Here is a 20558-nt window from a genome sequence, read left to right as displayed (position 1 = left end):
CGAGAGGCCCAGAGGCGTGACCAGTACGTCAGCCTCAACATGTCAGATGGTGCTGTGACATTTGCGTGCCACATTCTCTTCAAGATGAAGATTCGTGGTACCAATTACGCGCTGAACCGCACCCTCCAGGCCGCATACACTCTCGGCCAGAAAGCAAACGACGCACTCGAAAGATGAATGGACCATCTCAGTGACAAGAAACAGTGCACGCACTTCCGCTAGCTGCGCTCCGGCGAATCAGTTTCAGCGGCTCGTCGATCGACGAGCATTCAGGCACCGGCGCTCGTAGTTTTAAGCGGTTCCCGAAGGCCGGAGCCAAACCAACAGCACTCGCGCGCGTGTTTGCGCAGAGCTCGACAAACAGCGTGCGGAGTCGAAAGGCAGCGTGGGCGCGGGCGTAAACGCGCTTTACGGGCTGCATGTTTTGTTGGAGGCTCCTCTTGCTCGACGGAGACCTCGCCAGGTCCGAAATGCACCGTTACTCTTGCTGGCTGAGGAAAGCAGAGGAGCGCGCGTACCATGGGAGTGCAGCTACTCCGTTATTTCTACCCGTTCTGTTTACTGGTTAGAAACGAGAAGGTTATGATAATACGCGTGGCTCCTGCACCTCTTCGCAAGGCACCGCTGCAGTGGGAAACAGTGGATACAGAAGCAGCTACAGTTACGTAAGGGAAGGGGGGGGGGGATGAAAGGCAAGAGGAAAGCGTGACGCCAAGGCTAACAATGCCCTAATAATGCTGTTACCGTAGCGAGTGGGATGCTGGCGTGAACCGTGCAGGAAAGGAGGCTACCCAGCGGAAGAAATACGATAACATGCCGTCTATGACGTCGCGGAAATCTCGGATGGTCTAAGTCGCTTCACTGAAGGGTCTCGAATCAGTAATGTCATCCAACCGGTAAAAGTAGACGTGATATTGAATGGGCCTTTATAAAATGCGCGTAATTCTCCGTGGTTAATTTTGCCACGTCAACAAAACGAAGCACTATTCTTCAATTGATAAAAGCGTATGAACGGCGTTTATCAAAGTTTCCTGGAAATGCCATATCGTCTACTCGCAGATCGGTATCAACGCATCGTTTTCTTTTTCAAAAGACATAAAAAAAAATTGACATCTAACGTGTTCTGTCGTCGAGACGAGGTCTAAGCGAGCGTTGAAGCACTCCGTTGGAAGTACAAAATGCCCCGCAAAAGAGCGCAGGACGGCAGGTTGTGGTGGTAGCCAGCACACGACAAGCTTCATAAAGCGGCTGATCGTAAAGCCATGAATAGAGCCAAAATGAACGCAACCGTCGTGCGATAACTTTGAATCTTGTAATCATATCAAAGAATAAAATGGAAAGGTTCACTATGATACTGATGTGGGCTAGTTGGTCTGACATAACAAAAAGGAACAACGCAGGCGCAGAATGGCGAAGAGAATCACACAAGTGCTATATATTTTGTGCCCACCTTCGAATAATCTTCAGCTCTTAATCAGTGCCGGCCAGTGTCCTCTTCTCCGACCAGTGTTCGCGCTGTTCCTTTTTATCAAGAAATGGTAAAGGTCGACTACACGTGAAAGTTATTGGGAAGTTTTATTGATCAAAGCCGGGTTGTCACTTGTGGTCACGTGGACGGAAAGCGAAACAGTAAAGGGACAAGCTTTAAAAGAGCTCGGTTCTCATTGAGAAGGCCGGTCGCTTCACGTACTGATCCCTCTTTTAGTTTTCTTATTTCTATAGGTAGAACAAGAACGATACATCTAGCGTTATTCGTCGCCAGTAGCCGAAAAGTGTAACGCCGAGAAAGCTGCAGCTGCAGCCACTATTATATACCGTAATGCACTAATCCTAATAGTAACCGTCTGCAACCCAAGCACGCGAAACCACCACGATGGTCTGACAATCTTTAGGGACAAAAAGCAATCAGAGAGTCGCAAATAAGATGAGATTGGCCTAGTACAATTGAAGAGTAGTTTAGCTAGAGACAGGTTGCCCGCAAAACGTCCAAGTATTTGGTGCAACGCGCGTCGGTGCTACTCACGCGGAACCCTTGTGTTGCAGACGACCTGACGGTCGTAGCCGGCGCACCGGTGCCCCGTCCGGGGAGTGGGCACGACCATGCTAGTCCACGCATGCTCTGACTCCGACAAATCTCGCTTCGACGACAACATACGCCCCTCCAGCCGCCACCGTGTTGCGCCGCAAAAAGATCCTCGTGTCTCGCTTGCTTCCCGCTTATCACGCGGGCTACGCTGCCGTATTGCGCATGCCGGGCTCGGTTTCCTGTCGAGGGCCGTAAGGGCGCGCGTACGTCCGTACTCGCACGTAAGGCGCGTGACAGGCGCGGCATCAGACTCGGAGAAGTAGCGGCCCCCGGACCGCAATACCGCATGGCTCGTGGAAGCGCTTAATGGGACGGTACGGTAGTGCATGGTATGATCCGGTCGATCCGGTATGGTTGACATGGAAAGTACGTTGTTTTGTGATATGGTATAATATGTTACTTTGTTATTATCGTATCGTATGGTATGGCATGATATGGTATGGTATGGTATGGTATGGTATGGTATGGTATGGTATGGTATGGTATGGTATGGTATGGTATGGTATGGTATGGTATGGCATGGCATGGCATGGCATGGCATGGTATGGTATGGTATGCTATACAATACAATACAATAATGTGTATTTAACATCTTGAGGATGTTGGGTGCGCCGGCAAAAAGCCAGTAGAAAGGCTTGACGAGGCCGATGCACCCTACAGAGGCATTGCAGTGGTACATAGCATAATATCACTTTCAGAAACAAGAACAAACATAAAACAATCGATTTTTCATTATCTATACATTCGTTCACACTGTTTTTTAATTGATGCGGGAGAGTGTAGCTCAGCATTTGGTAACCATAATTTGTTCGGATCTTAGGTACAAGACATTTGGGTGTCGTTCGTGTAGTGTATATTGACTGTTTGCGTTGCAATCCTGACAGTTTTATTACCAGGCAGTTGTTATTGTGAACACCGATTTCATACCGCCGCAAGAGTAAAGTTTCGTATAATTGTGGCAAGCGGATAATTCGAAGTTCATTGAAAATTGGTTCACTGTGTCCAAGTCGGGGAGCATTCATAACATTTCAAACGGCTTTCTTTTGAAGGAGGTATAAGCGGTTAATATTAGTAAACGTCGTGGTACCCCACACCAAAAAGCAAAAATTTACAACAGAAGAAAACAAAGCATTATACAATATTTCCTTAATACGCTTTGGCATAAAATATTTCAATCGACACAAGATACCGACAACTTTTGACAGCTTGTTCATCACCATATCAACATGATCATTCCAACTCAAATTCTCGTTGAAAATAACGCCCAAGCTTTTTACCGCCGAGACCGTTTGGATGCATGACGCACCGATCTTTAGACAGAGTGGTGGCATATTTGTGAACTTGTTTCGAGGCCTGAACAGCACAGCTTTGGTTTTTTCAGTGTTTAAGTTTAAAATATTATTTTGAGACCATTCTAGAAGCGACTGTAGGCATTTTGAGGCTTGTTTCTCAAGATCTACCAATTGGACAGCTTTGAAAAATAAACTGGTGTCGTCAGCATAAATCACAAAAGTTGGTAGATTACTGATACGGACAACGTCATTGATGTAAAGAAGAAACAGCAACGGTCCCAAGATACTATGCGGAACACCAGAAACCACGTGCTTGACATCTGATAAGTCATTGTTTATTTTTACTTGTTGTGATCGGGAACTTAAATAGGACTGTAATATATGAAGAAACTGTCCGCGGAAACCGTAATGTTCGAGTTTAGCCAACATTATTTTGTGATTGATGCGATCGAATGCTTTTGAAAAATCAACGAATATGCCAAGAGTTAAACGTTTGTGCTCAAAGGACTCTAAAATTAGCTCTTTTTTTGTTAGCAATGCAGTTTCTGCTGAAAACTTCTTTCTGAAACCATGCTGACTCGGCGTTATTATGTTGTATTTGTCACAAAAACGTAATATTTGTGTGAACAAGATCTTTTCAAAACACTTTGAGAAAACAGGTAAAATAGATATGGGACGATAATTTGACAGATTATTCCGGTCTCCACCTTTGTGAATGATTTTGACTCTGGCAAACTGCATTCTCTTAGGGAATATTGCATGTGCAATACTGCATGTGCAATACAGCAGTTAAAAATATATTCCAACACTGGACTGATTACATCAGCTACATGTTTGACTGGGCAAGTTTTGAGGTCGTCGATATCAGGCGACTTGCTGTTTCGTAAAGCCAGGATACAATTTTATATTTCGTTAGCACTGGTTGGAGACAAGAATGCACTGGAAACAACCAGCGAGTCAATGCACTTCACGTTACTAGAACTGTTATTCCCGGAAACTGCCTGAGACACAAAGTAATTATTGAACTCATCGGCTAGTTGTTTCCCACTCACTCTTTCATTGTTCACCAACATTTCAAGTGCACTAGTAGCAGTTGTAACTCGATTTAAAACTCGATTTATGTTTTGCCACACGAGATCGCTCCTTTTTATTAAATCTTGGTTGAATAGTTTTGCCATGTATTCTGTTTTCGCCTGACGAAGAAAAGACGTAACTTTGTTCCGGTATGCTTTGAATTGTACAAGATCATCCGATGACCTGGTTAGGATAAAGCGATTGTGCAGGTCTGTTTTTGTTTTTATCATCTTGAGGCATTCAACGGTTATCCATGGTTTTGCGAGCTCTGCGGAGTTTTTTGGATGTTGCAAGAGGAAAACATTGTTCGTAAATAGCTTTAAATATGGCAATAAAAGTTTTGTAAGCCTCTTCTGAGTCCTCTTTGTTTCACACAATATTCCAGTTAACATTTAATAATAATGCCCTAAAATGATCCATTGTGTCATGATAATTCGTCGGAAGGTAGTAAATGGGAACATACGATTTTTAGGACAGGAGACACTCTCAATAAGCATGTATATTGGAAGATGGTCACTTATGTGGGCATTTATTACTCCAGAAGTCATGGCATGGCATGGTATGGTATGGTATGGTATGGTATGGTATGGTATGGTATGGTATGGTATGGTATGGTATGGTATGGTATGGCATGGCATGGCATGGCATGGCATGGCATGATATGGTATGGTATGGTATGGTATGGTATGGTATGGTATGGTATGGTATGGTATGGTATGGTATGGTATGGCATGGCATGGCATGGCATGGTATGGCATGGCATGGTATGGTATGGTATGGTATGGTATGGTATGGTATGGTATGGTATGGTATGGTATGGCATGGTATGGCATGGTATGGCATGGTATGGTATGGTATGGTATGGTATGGTATGGTATGGCATGGTATGGTATGGTATGGTATGGTATGGTATGGTATGGTATGGTATGGTATGGTATGGTATTGTATACGTCTGTCAACGTCCAGAAGTTGCCCACGGGTTGTGAGACACACCGTAAATAGGAGCTTGGTGTTAGTCTTCAACAAATGTTATTCAACGCCCTCTGGCATTACAAGCTCCCCGGCGAGTTTTTTTCTTTTTTTTTTTTCTATTTCGTCTGCCTTCCAAACGCGCCGAGCGCAACATGGATTCGAGCACTGCTTTAGTGTAGTGTATCGGGTTAAAATAAAATGGCGACGAGGCTGATATGCGTAATCTAGGCCCGATTTCCCTCATCTAGGAGGCCCAGACACCACACTGCATGGAAGACGACTATTCCGCAAGACACGTCAGAAACTCCTGCTGCGCAGGTGCAAGGTGCATGACAGGCGAATGCTGGGACCTATAAACATGGAGAGCATACTACATACTCGGTCGCTCGCAACCAGAAAGTCCCATCCAGAATAGAATGATTCAGGGTGGTCTCTAAGTGCGAACGGCATAAGCAAAGTGCGATACCTCAGAGCTGAAACTTCGAAGTACGCAAAGAATAAATGCCGAAAAGAAGGAAGCAAATGAAACTGCCCGCCATTAATGAAAGCGCCTCAGTTATGCTTCCGCTCAGCCCTGGGGCAATTTAGTAAACGATTTGTGATCATTAAGGTGAATTGGCGAAAAATAATTAATACAATGCCTTGTTTCGTGCTTCTTTTATTAATTATTATTTTTTATGTTTTTTTTTATTTTTTGTGTTACGACAACAACCCCTACAGCGGATTCAAGAGCGGCTTGTTTGGAATACTACAGGGTCGCTTGGCAGAAAGCCTAAAACACTTTTCAAGAACACGTTGCGCGCACAAACAGGTTAGGACTGATGTGTGTTTGCAATTGTTTTGGCTCACAAATTTGTACAATTGAGAAGACATGAGGTACGAAGCGGGCGCCCGCAAGCAGTCGTCCCTGTCCTGAAATCCCGCGCCTGAAGGACGCTGCGGACGCTGCAGAAGTCTACTGAAGAATCGCGCCACTGAAGTCATCTCTACTGAAGTCATCTCACTTGCTCCAGTGAAGTCTCACAGGATGAGCTAATCACAGTTCTGACATATGCTTGCTTCTCTGGAAATAAGTAAAATCAATGATTTGACCGAATAACTAAAATTCAATGGTGTTATATAGGAATTCGAATGTCTTATGAGGAATATGGGAGAGGCCTTTGCCCTTCAGTGGGTATATGATGATGATTATGATGAATGGTCTCATCAAAATGACGACTGTACTCTGTGCAGATCAATATACCGGATGGCGAGCCGTATCACGCAAAATTCAACGGCTTATATGTTAGGTACACCAACCTCAGAATGCCGTCTCAGAACTTTTGAACAAATACGGCGAGCGCAACGTAGTCTGCCACTCAACGGCACGTTTTGAGCGCGAACGATGAAGCAAACATTTCCTGCTTTTAAGAAGGATGAAACTAGAGATCGAAATTTTCGTGGCATTTTCGTTCGATACACAACCGCCATAGGCGCTCACAAACTGAACGTAACATCAATGCTCAGAAGAAAAGGAGGAGGAGACAGGAACGAAACAGCAGCTTGCAGCGAAGAGTTAACGGTGACGAGGCTGTCCTTTCCAACTTGAACAATGTGTTGTTTCCCTCCAGGCCGCGCCGCCCGCTAGTGCTCGACTCGTATAGCAAGCAGGTGCGCGCACATCTCGTTACCGCCGGACACATGCGCACATACTTCCCTCTGTGCTGTATTGGACTTTTCAAGTCTTTACACCCTCACCTCCATCTGCTGGCATCCATGTTGCAGTAGTGCCAATTTTAGTACACGTTTACTTATCTCTCTCTCTTTTCACAGCAGATCCGACAGAGTGGAGACGTTGTTTAGCTCCCCATCGCCAACGTATGATACCCTGAGAAAGGTGAAATGGCTGCACGTTGTCGTCCAGAGTCGTCAGTGCTCGCGGCGCAATTATCTCTGCGCAGCTTACGATGGTGGAGAAAGGTCGCCACGCATGAAGAATTGCCAAGTCCAGCTTTCTTGGATATCAGTTTTAATTTTGAAGAAACTGTTTAATATTGTGAGATTCTGTTATGAACATATTGCAGAGTATGATGCAATTATTATCTGTCCTTCGCTCGCATCGGGTACTTAATCTGCCGCAGAAAACCAATGAGAGTGTTTTTGGTGGCAGCGAAGGCAATAATAGCAAAAACAAAACAAAACAAAAACTACGAGCCTCTTGAAGGAAGATTTGAGGATATACTGACTTTGTAGTGAAATTTTATTACGTGAAAAGATTGCGTTCATAAACGATTTCCGCCTGGAAAAATGGTCTTGTCCAGAATTTCTGAGCATGCATGTTACGGAGGCGTGTGTGGTCGCTATGTGAAAAATGAAACCTGGAAGTAGGAATACTGTCACATTGCTGGGCAATTTTGTCTCTTCCTCGTACTATAGCTCCGTTTTTTCTTCCCTAACGCGGTTCACCTACTGACGCAGAGTATAAGACCGTGATGGGTATTGTCTTCATAATTTAATTTAAACTAATCTCCGCTAACGTAATCTGCCACCTCCCTACTAAGACAAAGCAGTTCGGTGGTATACTTGCACGATAGAGAGGTCACTGTCTTCCCTGTGACTCTCTGAACGGACTTTTAATAAGTTGCCTTGAAAGAGTATATATATATATATATATATATATATATATATATATATATATATATATATATATATATATATATATATATATATATATATATATATATATATATATATATATACGAAGGTCGTTTGATAAGTGTGGTAAAAAGCAATTAAAGATAGCAAGTTTTCTCAAAACTATTTTCTTTTTCAACATGGTCCTCTCCAAACTCCACACACATCTTCCAGCGGTGCTTCAATTTTTTTCTACCCTCAGAAAAGAACGATGGCTAGAGACCATTGAAGCAGTCATTCACGACTGCGATGACCTCTTCCTCTCAAAACAATTTCTTTCCACCCAGCCACATGTTGAGGTTGGAAAGAGGAATAATTTCCAGGAGCCAAATCTGGAGAATAGGGTGAATGAGGCACAACCTCGAAGCCTAACTCGTACAATTTTCCATTGCAACAAGCGATCTGTGAGGGGGAGCGTTGTTTTGGTGAAAGAGGAGATTTTCCGTCCTAACCCAGGCCGTTTAGTGCGCAATTCTGTTTTCAATTGCTCCAGGAGTGCTGTAATGTCCGGTTATCGTCTTGCTGTTTTGCAAGTAGTCAACAAAGATTATTCCTCTCGAATCTCGAAGGACATTTGCCGTCACCTTTCCGGCTGAACAAACAGTCTTTGCCTTTTTTGGAGCCCCTTCATGTGGCCCCAGTGAATTGCTTTAACTGCTGTTTGGACTCTGGAGTGCAGTGATGCACCCAAGTCGCGTCAACTGTCACAAATCGACGCCAAAAGTCCGGAGGATTGTTATCAAGCATCGATAAACATTGCTTCGAGATGTCGGTCCTCATGTGCATTTTGTCGACCGTTAGCAGTCACGACACCCAACGTGCACAAACCTTCTTCATGTGCAATTTCTTGTAAAGAATGTTGTGAACTCTCTCTGTTGAGATGCCTACAACTTGAGCTATCTCGCGTATTTTCCCTCGGCGATCTTCCATCACGATTCCATAAATTTTCCATACAATTTCTGGCGTGGTGACTCCCACTGTACGCCCACGTGCTTCATCTTGCGTCGAAGTTCGGCTACGATTAAATTCATTTATCCAGTAGCAAATTGTCTTCACTTATTGTGCAGACTCTCCATGAACTTTGCTCAAATCAACTTTAATTTACGCAGCCGTCCCCTATTTTAAATAAAAAATGTTTAATCACTGCTAGAAATTCACCTTTTCCTATTTTTGCGGGAGTCACCAACCAGCGCTGCTGCAATGGCTCTCGGATGCTAACTGTCGGTACAAGCCTAGCCATGTTCCGACACCCTATGAAGGGTGCTTCTTGCGCACCACCCAAAACCGAATTGTAGCGTCATCTCTTGTATTTTTACCACAGTAATCAAACGACCACTTATTTATATATATATATATATATATATATATATATATATATATATATATATATATATATATATATATATATATATATATTCGGAATATCAACAGTTTTCAAGGCGACTGATTAAAAGCAGTACGTTCAGAGAGTCACACCGAAACACTTTAAGCAAATTTATATCGACGTTTCGGTCGTAGCACGGACATATAATATAGCTGCAATGCGGAGAGAAGGGAACGAAAAGAGGAAGTCATCTAGAGATTGTTCTCTATTTGCATGCGTATAATATGTTCGTGCTGATGTGAATATGAGGTAAATGTATGCGCCCTTCACTGCAGAGCGCTGCCCTATATGAACAGACGCACATGAGAATGTTGGTTGTGTCTTTGAACATCTGCTGACACACACAAATTCAGCTATTACTATTTGTTTTCCCGAGACCGACGAAGTTCATGACGTTAAACCGCACGCGTCAACCATCCTGCTGACAGGTTCAACCTTTCCGCCGCATATTTGCGGAGCCAAATATACCTTGTCAACCGAAAATATGCGCAGTAGTAATTATTCGCTCGTGCGTAAGCAAGCCTCCCGTTCCTGGCTGTTCCGGCATGTGTATGACATATACGATATTGAAGTTTGAAGTTTGAAGTTTATTTTCATTTCAAAAAGAAATGAGGGACCCGAGACAAAAAGTGAACGTTAATTCACTTGACGGCGCTCGGGCCCCAATACATGGCAACAGCGAGGGGTTAGTAATTACAATATCGGTGCATCCAAAATTCAGATTGTAGTTTTAAACAAGAGTTACAAACATCTTCCTTTTCCACATAATTCAGTCTGCGGAAAAGCTTAATATAACTGCACAACATGAAATTTCAACAGGGCCAATGAATACCATCAAAATGAATGCAGCATGAAATCCAGAAAATACAAAAGAATGAAAGAAAACAGCAAATCATATTTACATCTGTGACATAAAAAATAAATGTATTGTTCTCTTATTAACCTTTTCAATATCAACTTTACTTTGGAGAAGATAATTTAAGAGAGAGGGCAAAAGATATGCGAGCATTTGCTGGCCAAATGTTGTTCTCGCAAAAGGCACAATCCAAGTATCTGTAGAACGTGAAGGGTATGTTCGTGCAAGTGCTCTTAAATTGGCGATGGAAAGTACTGCAGATTCAGAGGTAGCAATGTGCTGTTTGTAGCGAACGGCTAAGTTGTATGAGTAGAGATGGGTCACTGGCATTATTCTAAAGTTCTTGAAAAGCGGTATGGTATGAGTGTAGTAGTCTGCTCCAGCTATATGGCGGACCGCCTTTTTCTGAAGTACATATAATCGATTTAAATTTGTTTGTGTAGTTTTACCCCATACAAGGAAACAGTAGTTTAGTTGAGACAAGAACAATGAATTGTATATATGAAGCTTAATTTTGGCCGGTAGAAAGAAATGGAATTTTGCTAATATACCCACTACTTTTGACAGGCGTGAAATTGTTTCATTTACGTGCCTATCCCATGACATATTTTTGTGAAAATAAACGCCGAGTGTTTTTACTTCGTCAACGATTTCAATAGGAGCATGGCCAAAAATTATACTATTATTTAGAGACATTATTGGCAACGATGACTGTCTTACGGAAAATAACATTTCTTTTGTTTTGGTTACATTTATTTCTAATGAATTAAGTTTGCTCCATGTGCTCAAATGATTCAACGATTCATTTATGTCATTTACAAGCTCGTTGTAGTCATTGCTTCGAAATAAGAGTGTTGTGTCATCTGCATATATTATATACTCTGGCCTTGCACTAATGTTTACAATATCATTGACATAAAAATTAAATAAGAGGGGCCCCAGGATGCTCCCTTGAGGCACGCCCATAGTAACACGCTTTGAGGAAGAAAGATTTTCGCCTATTCTAACACTTTATGTACGATGCTCCAGATATGAGCGTATTAAGTCTAGGGGCACACCTCGGATTCCGTATACTTCTAACTTTTTTAGCAATGTCCTATGATTTAAACGATCAAATGCTTTGGAGTAATCAATGTAAATACCAGTGACTAACTCTTTGTTTTCAAAGCTTCGTAGAATGAATTCTTTTTGTGTTAATAGAGCTAGTTCAGTAGATCTGCCTTTACGAAAACCATATTGTGCGGGAGTAATAAGACAACATTTATCAGCAAATGCAGTAATTCTAGTTTGTATTAATTTTTCTAAAGGCTTAGAAAAAACTGGTAGAATAGATATTGGACAGTAGTTTGACAAGTTATTTTTATCGCCTCCTTTAAACAGCACTATTACCTTTGATGCCTGCATTTTCCGAGGAAAGGTTCCTGTTGAAAGGACCAAGTTATATATAAACAAAAGCTGCGGTAAGATCAAATCTAAAACGTATATAACCGGCTTGATTTGTATGTCATCAATATCGCAAACCATACTATTATTCATAGAAATGAATTCTGCATGAATCTCACTCTCATCTGTCGGCCCTAAGCACAAACTATCGCTGTTTCTGTTAATTCCATTTATTGCCTCAGAATGATGTGAACTCGAAACTATGTTGACAAAATGATGATTGAAAGCTTCCGCCAACTCAACACCAGATACCAGAGAGGCATTTAATGTTAATTCGGAAACGCTGTGATCTGTAAGAGAACGGTTTAAAATCTTGTTTATATTTTTCCACAAAACATCCGATTTAGAGTTGTACTCTGGCTGAAAAAGATTAAAAAGGTATTCTCGCTTCTTATTCCGTATCACAGCATTGGTTTTGTTTCTATGGCGTTTAAAAATCTTCCAGTCATTTGTGTCTCGTGTGGTTATGAACTTTTTGAACAATTTATCTTTCCTTTTTATCAGCTTAAGGCATTCTTTCGTTATCCAAGGTTTCTTTGATTTGCTAGTCTTTTGCTTAGGGACTAAAATTAATGATGATAGGCAAGACTTTAAAAATAGTGACAAAAAAGTATTATATGCTTCATCAGGCGTTTGCGAGCAATACACTGCATCCCAGTCTGTTTCTGAGATAACAGTGCGAAATTTTTCCAATGTGTTGTCGTTTATATTCTGCATTTTCTGGCAAACGTCCGGTTTCTTTACCCTCTTTCTAGGGGTCGATCGACTAAATAAAAAAATTGGCATGTGATCACTGATATGTGAGACGAGAACGCCGGCAGTAGTATCTTGTATGGCTTGGTTGGTTATAAACAGGTCTATCAAAGTACTACTGTTTGGTGTTACACGTGTAGCAGATTTAATTAGGTTGTTGAAGCCATGCGAGTCCAGGAGTGTTTCAAAATTGTGTTGTAGTGTAGATAAATTTAACAGGTCAATATTCAGATCACCTCCGAGTATAAGCACGAGATTATTTTCGTTTACATAATTTAGTATCTTATCGATGAGAGAGAGAAAATTTGACACATTGCCCTCAGGAGGACGATACATCACTACAAACAGATATTTTTGACATATCACAGCAAGGCACTCTGTACTTGGCGTTATAAAAGAAAATTCTTCAAGCAATTCACATTGAAGTGACTGTTTTACATGCATAAGGACACCACCACCACGTTTGGTCGCTCGGTTTAAAAAGAATGTGCTATATTCTGCATCCTTCATGACGTCACAAACAGATGTAAACCATGTTTCGGTTAGCATTATGACGTCAAACTGAAATCTGAAAGTGTTTAGTAGAGCACTTAATTGATCTTCTTTATTTCGTGCCGACTGTATATTTAAGTGAAAACACGTAAGACTGTTCAGATCATAGTGGAGAGAGATAGAGTTTAAGTCTAGAGGTTTTATTGCCATTTCAGGACGCAGAAACACAGCAGGAGGTCAGGCATACCTTTTTTAGGCAATCTTATCTATATCACGTTCACATTGCGCATGAAGCACGCTTGATTTCTCTTCTTTACGAGCGAAGATTCTGCCATCCCTCACCCACACATACTTCCAGTTTTCAACAGTTTTACCCAGTAGCAGCTTTAGTGCTGGGCAGAGGTGCTCGTTTATGAAAATGGGGTCCTCACTCGATAAATGTCCAAGGTCAGCCATTGAGAGTCGGTTTTTTTTCGCTTTCTGAAGCAACAGGTTGCGTTGTGAACGGCTTCTTAGTTTTAGAACAATATTTGGACAAGATGAGCTGTTACGAGCCTTTACTCTATGGCAAACATCAATGTCTTCAGGAGTTATTGTGATGTCTAGTAATGCTGCTACTTTGCAAACGGTGCTTGTGACATCCTCAGAGCTTCAAATTCAGAAGCTCTCAAATGGATTGGCCGTGGGATAAATGCAACAGAATTATTGTTTTTCTTATCCTCCTTTGTTCTCTAGTTCTACAGCCAAGAGGACTAAAGGCACTCAGTGTAGCTTCACTAAGCCAGTACCATCACTGCAATCCAATCAGAATGACATGTCAACTGAAATATAATTATCGAGTTGATAAAGCTAGTTTCGCATTAAATCCAGTGTGATAAGGACTAATTACTCAATGACATTCACCCAAGCGCAGCCATATGGCTACAAAGGAAAGCTATACAGCTTTCTCAGAAACTTCGTAGTTAAAGAAAAATTCGTCCTGATCCAGGAATCGAACTCGGCACCACCGCCTGTCCGGGGCAGTCGCTCTACTAACTGCGCTAACCAGGACGGTCAGCAGATAAGATAAGGCGAGAGAGAATTGGCCAGTAACTCGAAGTGGAAACGGTGTTGATCGAATATTTAGGGGAATCCCCTAAGGTGGAGTAGATTTGTAATAAGGGAGTAATTACTCATTGCATCCACCCAAGCTCAGCTATACGGCCTGTTTCAATCTTGCAGGAATTTCATTATAGACGATATTTCGTTGCCTGAGGCTTCATAGACGACGCTGCCGCCGACGCCGGACAGTTTTCGTCGTCATGGGGCTGCTAATATTGCATAAACAAAAACATAATTTCGCGGTACGCCATTTTTTAGTTGACGCTTCCGGCATGCCTGCGCGTACTGCCATACTGCGAAAGCATAAGCCATAACCGCTCAGAAAGAAAGGCAATTCCGCGCTAGCTGGCCGCTTTCTGATTCTTACTGGCGCGGACCATGGACGAGTGACGCAAGTACGTTAGCTGACACGTGGAGTCGTATTCTGGAGCGGTTAAATTTCCCAGTCACTTGGCGTTGACTGTGATTGACAGGAGATGTTAGCACTTCACCCGCAGGATGTGCGCATTTCCTGCCACGGATATATATATATATATATATATTCTTCTACTTTGTGTATAATTATCTTTCCCCTAAGCAGATTACATTACTCAGTTCTGTGATTATCCAAGTAAAAAAAAATTAAAAAAAAGACAAAACATAATCCCCAATGGTTTCCTTGGCCTCGCCGACTGTTGGCTTCTTTCCTTCATGTATTATAACGAGCACCCTCATTTCCCCTTGATTTATCTGTATATATATATATATATATATATATATATATATATATATATATACCCCGCCGGGGTGGCGCAGTGGTTCCCAAGGACGCGGGATCAAATCCCGGCCTCGGCGGCCGCTTTTCGATGGCGACGAAAAGCAAGGTGCCCGTGTGCTGTGCGATGTCAGTGCACGTTAAAGAACCCCAAGTGGTCGAAATTTCCGGAGTCCTCCACTACGGCGTCTCTCATAGCCTGAGTTGCTTTGGGACGTTAAACCCCACAAACCAAACCAATATATATATATATATATATATATATATATATATATATATATATATATATATATATATATATATATATATATATATATATATATATATATATATATATATATATATATATATATATATATATATATATATATATATATATAAGTCCGTACCGACTTGCCCCAGCTTCGACTTTGTCTAATTTGGAATGTTCACAGCACTTTCACTACCTGTACTTTTTCTTACCTTCTCTCGTTGTTTGTTTGTTCGACGGCGTTATCTGAATTGCGAATCTGGTCAGTGTAAATAAACTCCCTCGTCGTCGTGTGTCATAACCGAATAATCAGCAATCAGGCGTTCCCCTCTTGGCCATAAGATCACTATCCAAGGGGGTCTGCGGTCACTTTGGGTCATGCGGACACGACAGTTGGGGCTTTTGACAGTGTGCAATCCTAGCTCATGTTATCTACAGCTGAGGTGACAGCCTGACTGGCAGTGGGCATACGCGGGACGGAAGCGGGCGTCATAAGCCGACCATTGTCCTTTCTTTGGCCGATATCTTGCGATTCAGCATATAAAAGGTTCTGAGGTCAAATAATGCGATAAAAAGCAGAGCAAAACGTATATAAAATGCATATTTCCAAAGGACGAAGTGCACAAAGTGGTTATTTATGGACGGAGCGACAAGAGATAAATACTTATGTTAATCGTTAAAATGCGGTCGTAGGTTACAGTAAAAAAAAAAAAAAAATGAAGAAAAAAAAAGAGATGGGGGTGTTTTTTTTTTTTAAAAAAAATAAGTGCAGGCATTAAAACACGGAGAAGAATAATTGTCCTTTGGCGTTTTGCTGTCTGTCTGAATTGCAATACTCGCTGCGTACCAGCTGTCAAATTATTAATTTTGTCTCGTTTTTTTTTCTTTCGCTCTCTCTGCCTTTTATTGGCACGGTTACAAGTTGCATCGGAGCTACTGCAACAGCAGCAGCGAAACGAGTGTGTTCTGCGGAGCTGTTCAGCTTATAAACAGTATATTACGTTCTACCTTATTTAGCGTCGAGGTCTGCTCTCCTCTCGCAACATGCAGAACAAACTCATCGGGCAAGCAACCGTTAACTGCCCTTCGGTGTGGTATGCACCAAACAGCACTGGGTGAAGGGGAGTGACCTGAGTCTCTAGTTATAACAGTCGGGATGTCAGTGAACGGGCAATGGAGTGTGAACGACGTATGCGCCTGCTGCCTTTGCTCTCTAGCATAGGTTCAAAATCCTCTCCAAAGGAAATTCAGTTCAATTAAGGCGAGGAAAAACAAAGAAATATGCAGACGTACTTTCGCGTTTTACCCAAATCCAAAAGGTCATTTTATGATGTCCCTGCCAAATATTTCGGCAGTAAAGCTTTGTTCAAGCTGGATGCATCTACTAAATAAACAATAGTGATTAAGCACTGTGGCAGCCATGATTGATGCACGATTGCCGACTAATAGGTGGTTCCTAAAATAGACTTTCTATGCATGTGCCCTCTGTCGTTGCAAAGGAGCGGGCGCTGTAGAAGGTACCCCCAAAGCTGATGTCGGTACACTATAGGCACAATCTCAAAGCTGCTTACCGCACACAGCTTACAGGATACGAGCTTTTTGCATATATCGCAGGCTGCGCGTTAGTAACATTTCCAAGACGTTCGCTGACACACTGAACACGCTCCTGTAATGCCTGTAGCCTGCAAGTTTCATAGCAAAGCCGTGTTTTTCTTTTTTATTCAGACAAGTTTTACAACGTCGGTCGAATGCGTACTATATTCAGTTGCAAATGTATATCTAATTCAAGAGTGCGCGTTGTTGGGCGAGTCGGTCGTACACACTTAAGCAAGGGAAATACGCAAGTAAAGACACGGACGAGAAGGCCACAAGGACGGACGCATCCTTACCCGTCCTTGTGCTCTTCTCGTCCTCGTGTTTACTTGCGTATTTCCAATTCTTAGGTAATGTATATCCTGAAGCAAGCTTCCTCGACAAGTGAGAAAATGAAGCTGATGCGATGGATACATGATATTGTGAAATCTGTAGTATAAACTCATCTTTGCGCGCTTAACTCTGCGGCGCGTTTAGACTAGCGGGTAAAACGGTGCACACCGTGCATCGATACGTAAACGCAAGCTACACTCGTGTACGTACTATCGGAAACAAAACTACTATCCAGAATGCGTGCCAACGAAGGCTTGATTGACCTGGCACGTAGCAAGCGTGGTTCCCAGACACTGACGTATCACAAAGCTCCGAGCTACGATTGTCGCTCGCGCGTCCTGGATACCTGTGTGCGCACCGACAGTACATTCGCTTTAATGACGGAGGAAACGCTTTCAGCAGACATCCGTCTCTCCGCCACTCACTCCTGATTTTTGCACAAGAAAAAGAGGGAGAGAGAGGGGGGAGGGGAGGGGGGATACGAGCAGAAAAAGAAGTACGCTATGAAAGAAGCATAAGAATTCCACGGCGGCACTTTTACCACGAAAGCGGTGCTTCAGCTGCTCGTTGAGCGCGCGTGCCCGCTAAAGCGCGCGTGCCACCACAAAGGGCCATCGGAGCCTCGACGCGCAAGGAGAAAGGTGAAGACCACGACGTGTCACCCGTCCAGCCAGCTGGCTGCCGAGAAAACAACTCCCCCCCCCCCCCCCCCCCTTCGGCCTCCTTACCATCTTTCACGTCATTTCTTTGTGATCCGCATACTGCACACTCGCACAATGCCACCACCGTCCCTCGTAGCGTGCCGACAGCGGGTTGCAGCGTTTTCAATTTCGGCACATGTTCCAGCACTGGTGGTCAATAGGATACTTGTTTAACACCCCTCGTACCTGATTTCTAATGTCTTTTCATTTTTTTTATTTATACCTCCTGCCTTTTAAAACTTTGGTTTTTGTCTTCATTGTCGAGGCTCTTCAAGGCCATTTCGAGCGCCGAGTTCACATCTTCCGGCGTGTTCATTGAGTTTCACGTCCGCTTAATTCTGCTTTAAGGCAACAGCACCCGTGACGTTCATTAGGGCACACATGAAGGAGAGGTTCGTTGCGACAGAAAGCTTCTTGTTTCTTCTGGTCTTCATAATTTTGGCTCAGCTAATGATGTTGGACCGACCGTCCACTTCCGAAAGAAAAAAAAAAAAAAAAACGGGAAAGGCAATAAGATGTTTTCACTGTTCACTCAGTCTTTCTTCATACTTTACTTGGGTATGCGTAACATGATTTGCTTGTTTATTACATTTTGCTATGTTTTGCTATGCTTGGCACTTTTGATTCTCATTTTTATTGATAGCGTGCTGCTTCATGAACACCGCACTGGTTGGGTAAAATTTTCGTACCGTATACGAGCGTTTCTGCATGTACCGGCTGTCAAATTATTCTAACCTGCACGTCTGCCAATACATCTTTTCTATTATGACGAGGGAGAAAGGGGGATAAACAAAGTTGGTTTTATATATCCATGCACATTGCCTCGTCATCCTTCTGGGCTACTAGAGGTTCTACGATGCCGAGGGGCCAGTTACGTGTACACACTAAGAGACATAGCTTAAGGGAGCTCAAGTGCAGTTATGAAATATAAACGCCCGGTGCAATGTATTCCAAAAGGCGCGCTTTTCGGTACCGCCTGTTTTTCCACAATGAATATTTCGGGTTTCTTATATCAGGCATTATTACGTTCGGTACAAAATCATGATTGCGTTTCTCTCTTGCTGGGTTCTTTTTTAACAATCAAGTAGAACAATCACCTACTGTCTATTCAACTTTCTTTTAGTGACCCTCGTGTCTGATGAGCGAATAAAAAGCCGTATAACTCAGAATTATCAGCATAAATTAGAGGCTCAGTTTTCGGTATAAGGTTTAGCCTCGTCCTCACTTCAGCCATTATGCCCGTAGGTATCTTTTTGTCCAGTGCTTTGTATTCTCTGCCTAGCAAAATCATCAAATGTCTGCTATTCCAATGATGAATATCGCAAATGAGTTGTTTCGTGAAACCGAAGCATTGAGAAAGGCCGACCATCAGGCAGCATTTTCGTGTGATGGTTCGGAGGCGGTGTTGCAAAATCGTTAAAACAAACCTTGTGAGAGATTTGTAGCCCCTATCCTGAGCTATATTATAAGCGTTGCGGTTATCAATATTGTCATTTTCCACTTTACATTTTTTGCTGCTAGTGAAAAACACTTTTCGATATTTAGCATTGAAGAGATGAAGCACACGTTGAAATTACGTGTACCGAAATAATGTGTGCAAAGGTCTTGTAAAAGATCGCAGTATCAATAAATAAAAAAAATAAAATAAATACCTTGCACGTGTTTTTTATGCGAGAAGCTTTACCTCTAATTCTCGGAAAGCAGCATATCAGCGTCTCTTATGTGCCGGTAAGGCTTTTTTTTTTTCTTCCCCTAGCTGCATTTTTTACAATAATCACGGCTAGAAGATACACGCAGTGTCTTTTTTTTCTTTTATGGGTAGAGTGGGTTTAAAACACCAGTCCGTGCAATTCACGCATACAACACCGTCTAGTGGTGACTTCGTAGGTTTAGATCCTTGAAATAAATACTCATACTTGGTTAAACAATGCCACATCTTTTTTATCGTTGCACTTAGCTCACGCAAAGTGTGCTGCATAAGCATTTTAAAGCAAGCATGGTTTAAGTGCACACTTTGCTCGTGAAGCATCGATGTGAACTTGTGTCAAAAGCCTTCAGAGGAACAGCGGCATCAATCAGTACGCAAACGTGCCGGAATACGCATATGTGTGTGCAAGTATAACTACAATATTGAGCCCTATCTTGGAACACATATATAAATATTCGCTCTAAAGACTAGATCTGCTTCTGCTGTGGTATTCTTTCAATATAAGTGCTGTCATATACACTGACTCCCCATTTTTATATTGTAGATACACACGCACACACACAAAAAGAGCGCGAACTGGTGGGAAAGCTCAGATTTAAGCAAAATGGACTGTTCTGTCCCTCTGCAGAGCCTAGTCCAGTGTTCTAAATGATCAGTGCATGCATGGGCTCTTCAAAAAATTTCGGCTATCCTGGTGGCATAAGTTGCTGGTTACTCGCCAGTACAATCCAATTATAGCGATTATCGCGTCGTTTTTGACGCATACGTACTGCGGGCTCCGAGAAGCGGCGAAACCTCAAGCGAACCCTTCGTTGACATCCCGCTGTCTCCGGCCCCGCGGGACTCGGCGTCGCATCGTCGTCAGCAGCAGCCGCGACGTCGAGCGACGTCCCCATCAGGTGTGAATATCCAGATCAGGTTCCAACCTCCAGAGAGTGTCCTGACGACACTCTTGGTGTTGCGCGCACTTCACGAATCGCAGGAAAAAAAAACAGCAAAAAAAAAAAAAAAACACGACACCGCGATTCAGTCGAAGTCGAAGCTCTGTCCAGTCAGTCGAGGAGGGGCGATACAAAGTATCCACAGTTAACGA

At 42.7% G+C, this 20558-nt stretch overlaps 1 protein-coding gene across 3 annotated transcripts in view; it reads right to left on the bottom strand.

Annotated features, from left to right (window-relative positions):
• LOC146199912 (serine/threonine-protein phosphatase 2A regulatory subunit B'' subunit beta-like) overlaps positions 1 to 20417 on the bottom strand; it is a 48486-nt gene extending 28069 nt beyond the window's left edge. Inside the window, exon 1 of one of the 3 annotated variants that reach the window (XM_084595290.1) lies at positions 20236 to 20417. In XM_084595290.1, the coding sequence (XP_084451416.1) occupies positions 20236 to 20361 (126 nt within the window). In that variant the 5' untranslated portion in view covers positions 20362 to 20417. Of the gene's footprint in view, positions 1 to 1450; positions 1858 to 2023; positions 2237 to 20235 lie in introns of those variants that run through there. The other 2 variants (XM_084595291.1, XM_084595292.1) reach the window with 2 other exon arrangements.
• Positions 20418 to 20558: the final 141 nt, after the last annotated feature.

Source organism: Amblyomma maculatum, chromosome 2 (assembly GCF_055883805.1).
Source record: "Amblyomma maculatum isolate TAMU_Amacu chromosome 2, ASM5588380v1, whole genome shotgun sequence".
Taxonomy (NCBI): domain Eukaryota; kingdom Metazoa; phylum Arthropoda; class Arachnida; order Ixodida; family Ixodidae; genus Amblyomma; species Amblyomma maculatum.
The sequence above is the reverse complement of the archived record's forward strand: the minus strand, read 5'-3'. Positions and strand labels throughout refer to the sequence as shown.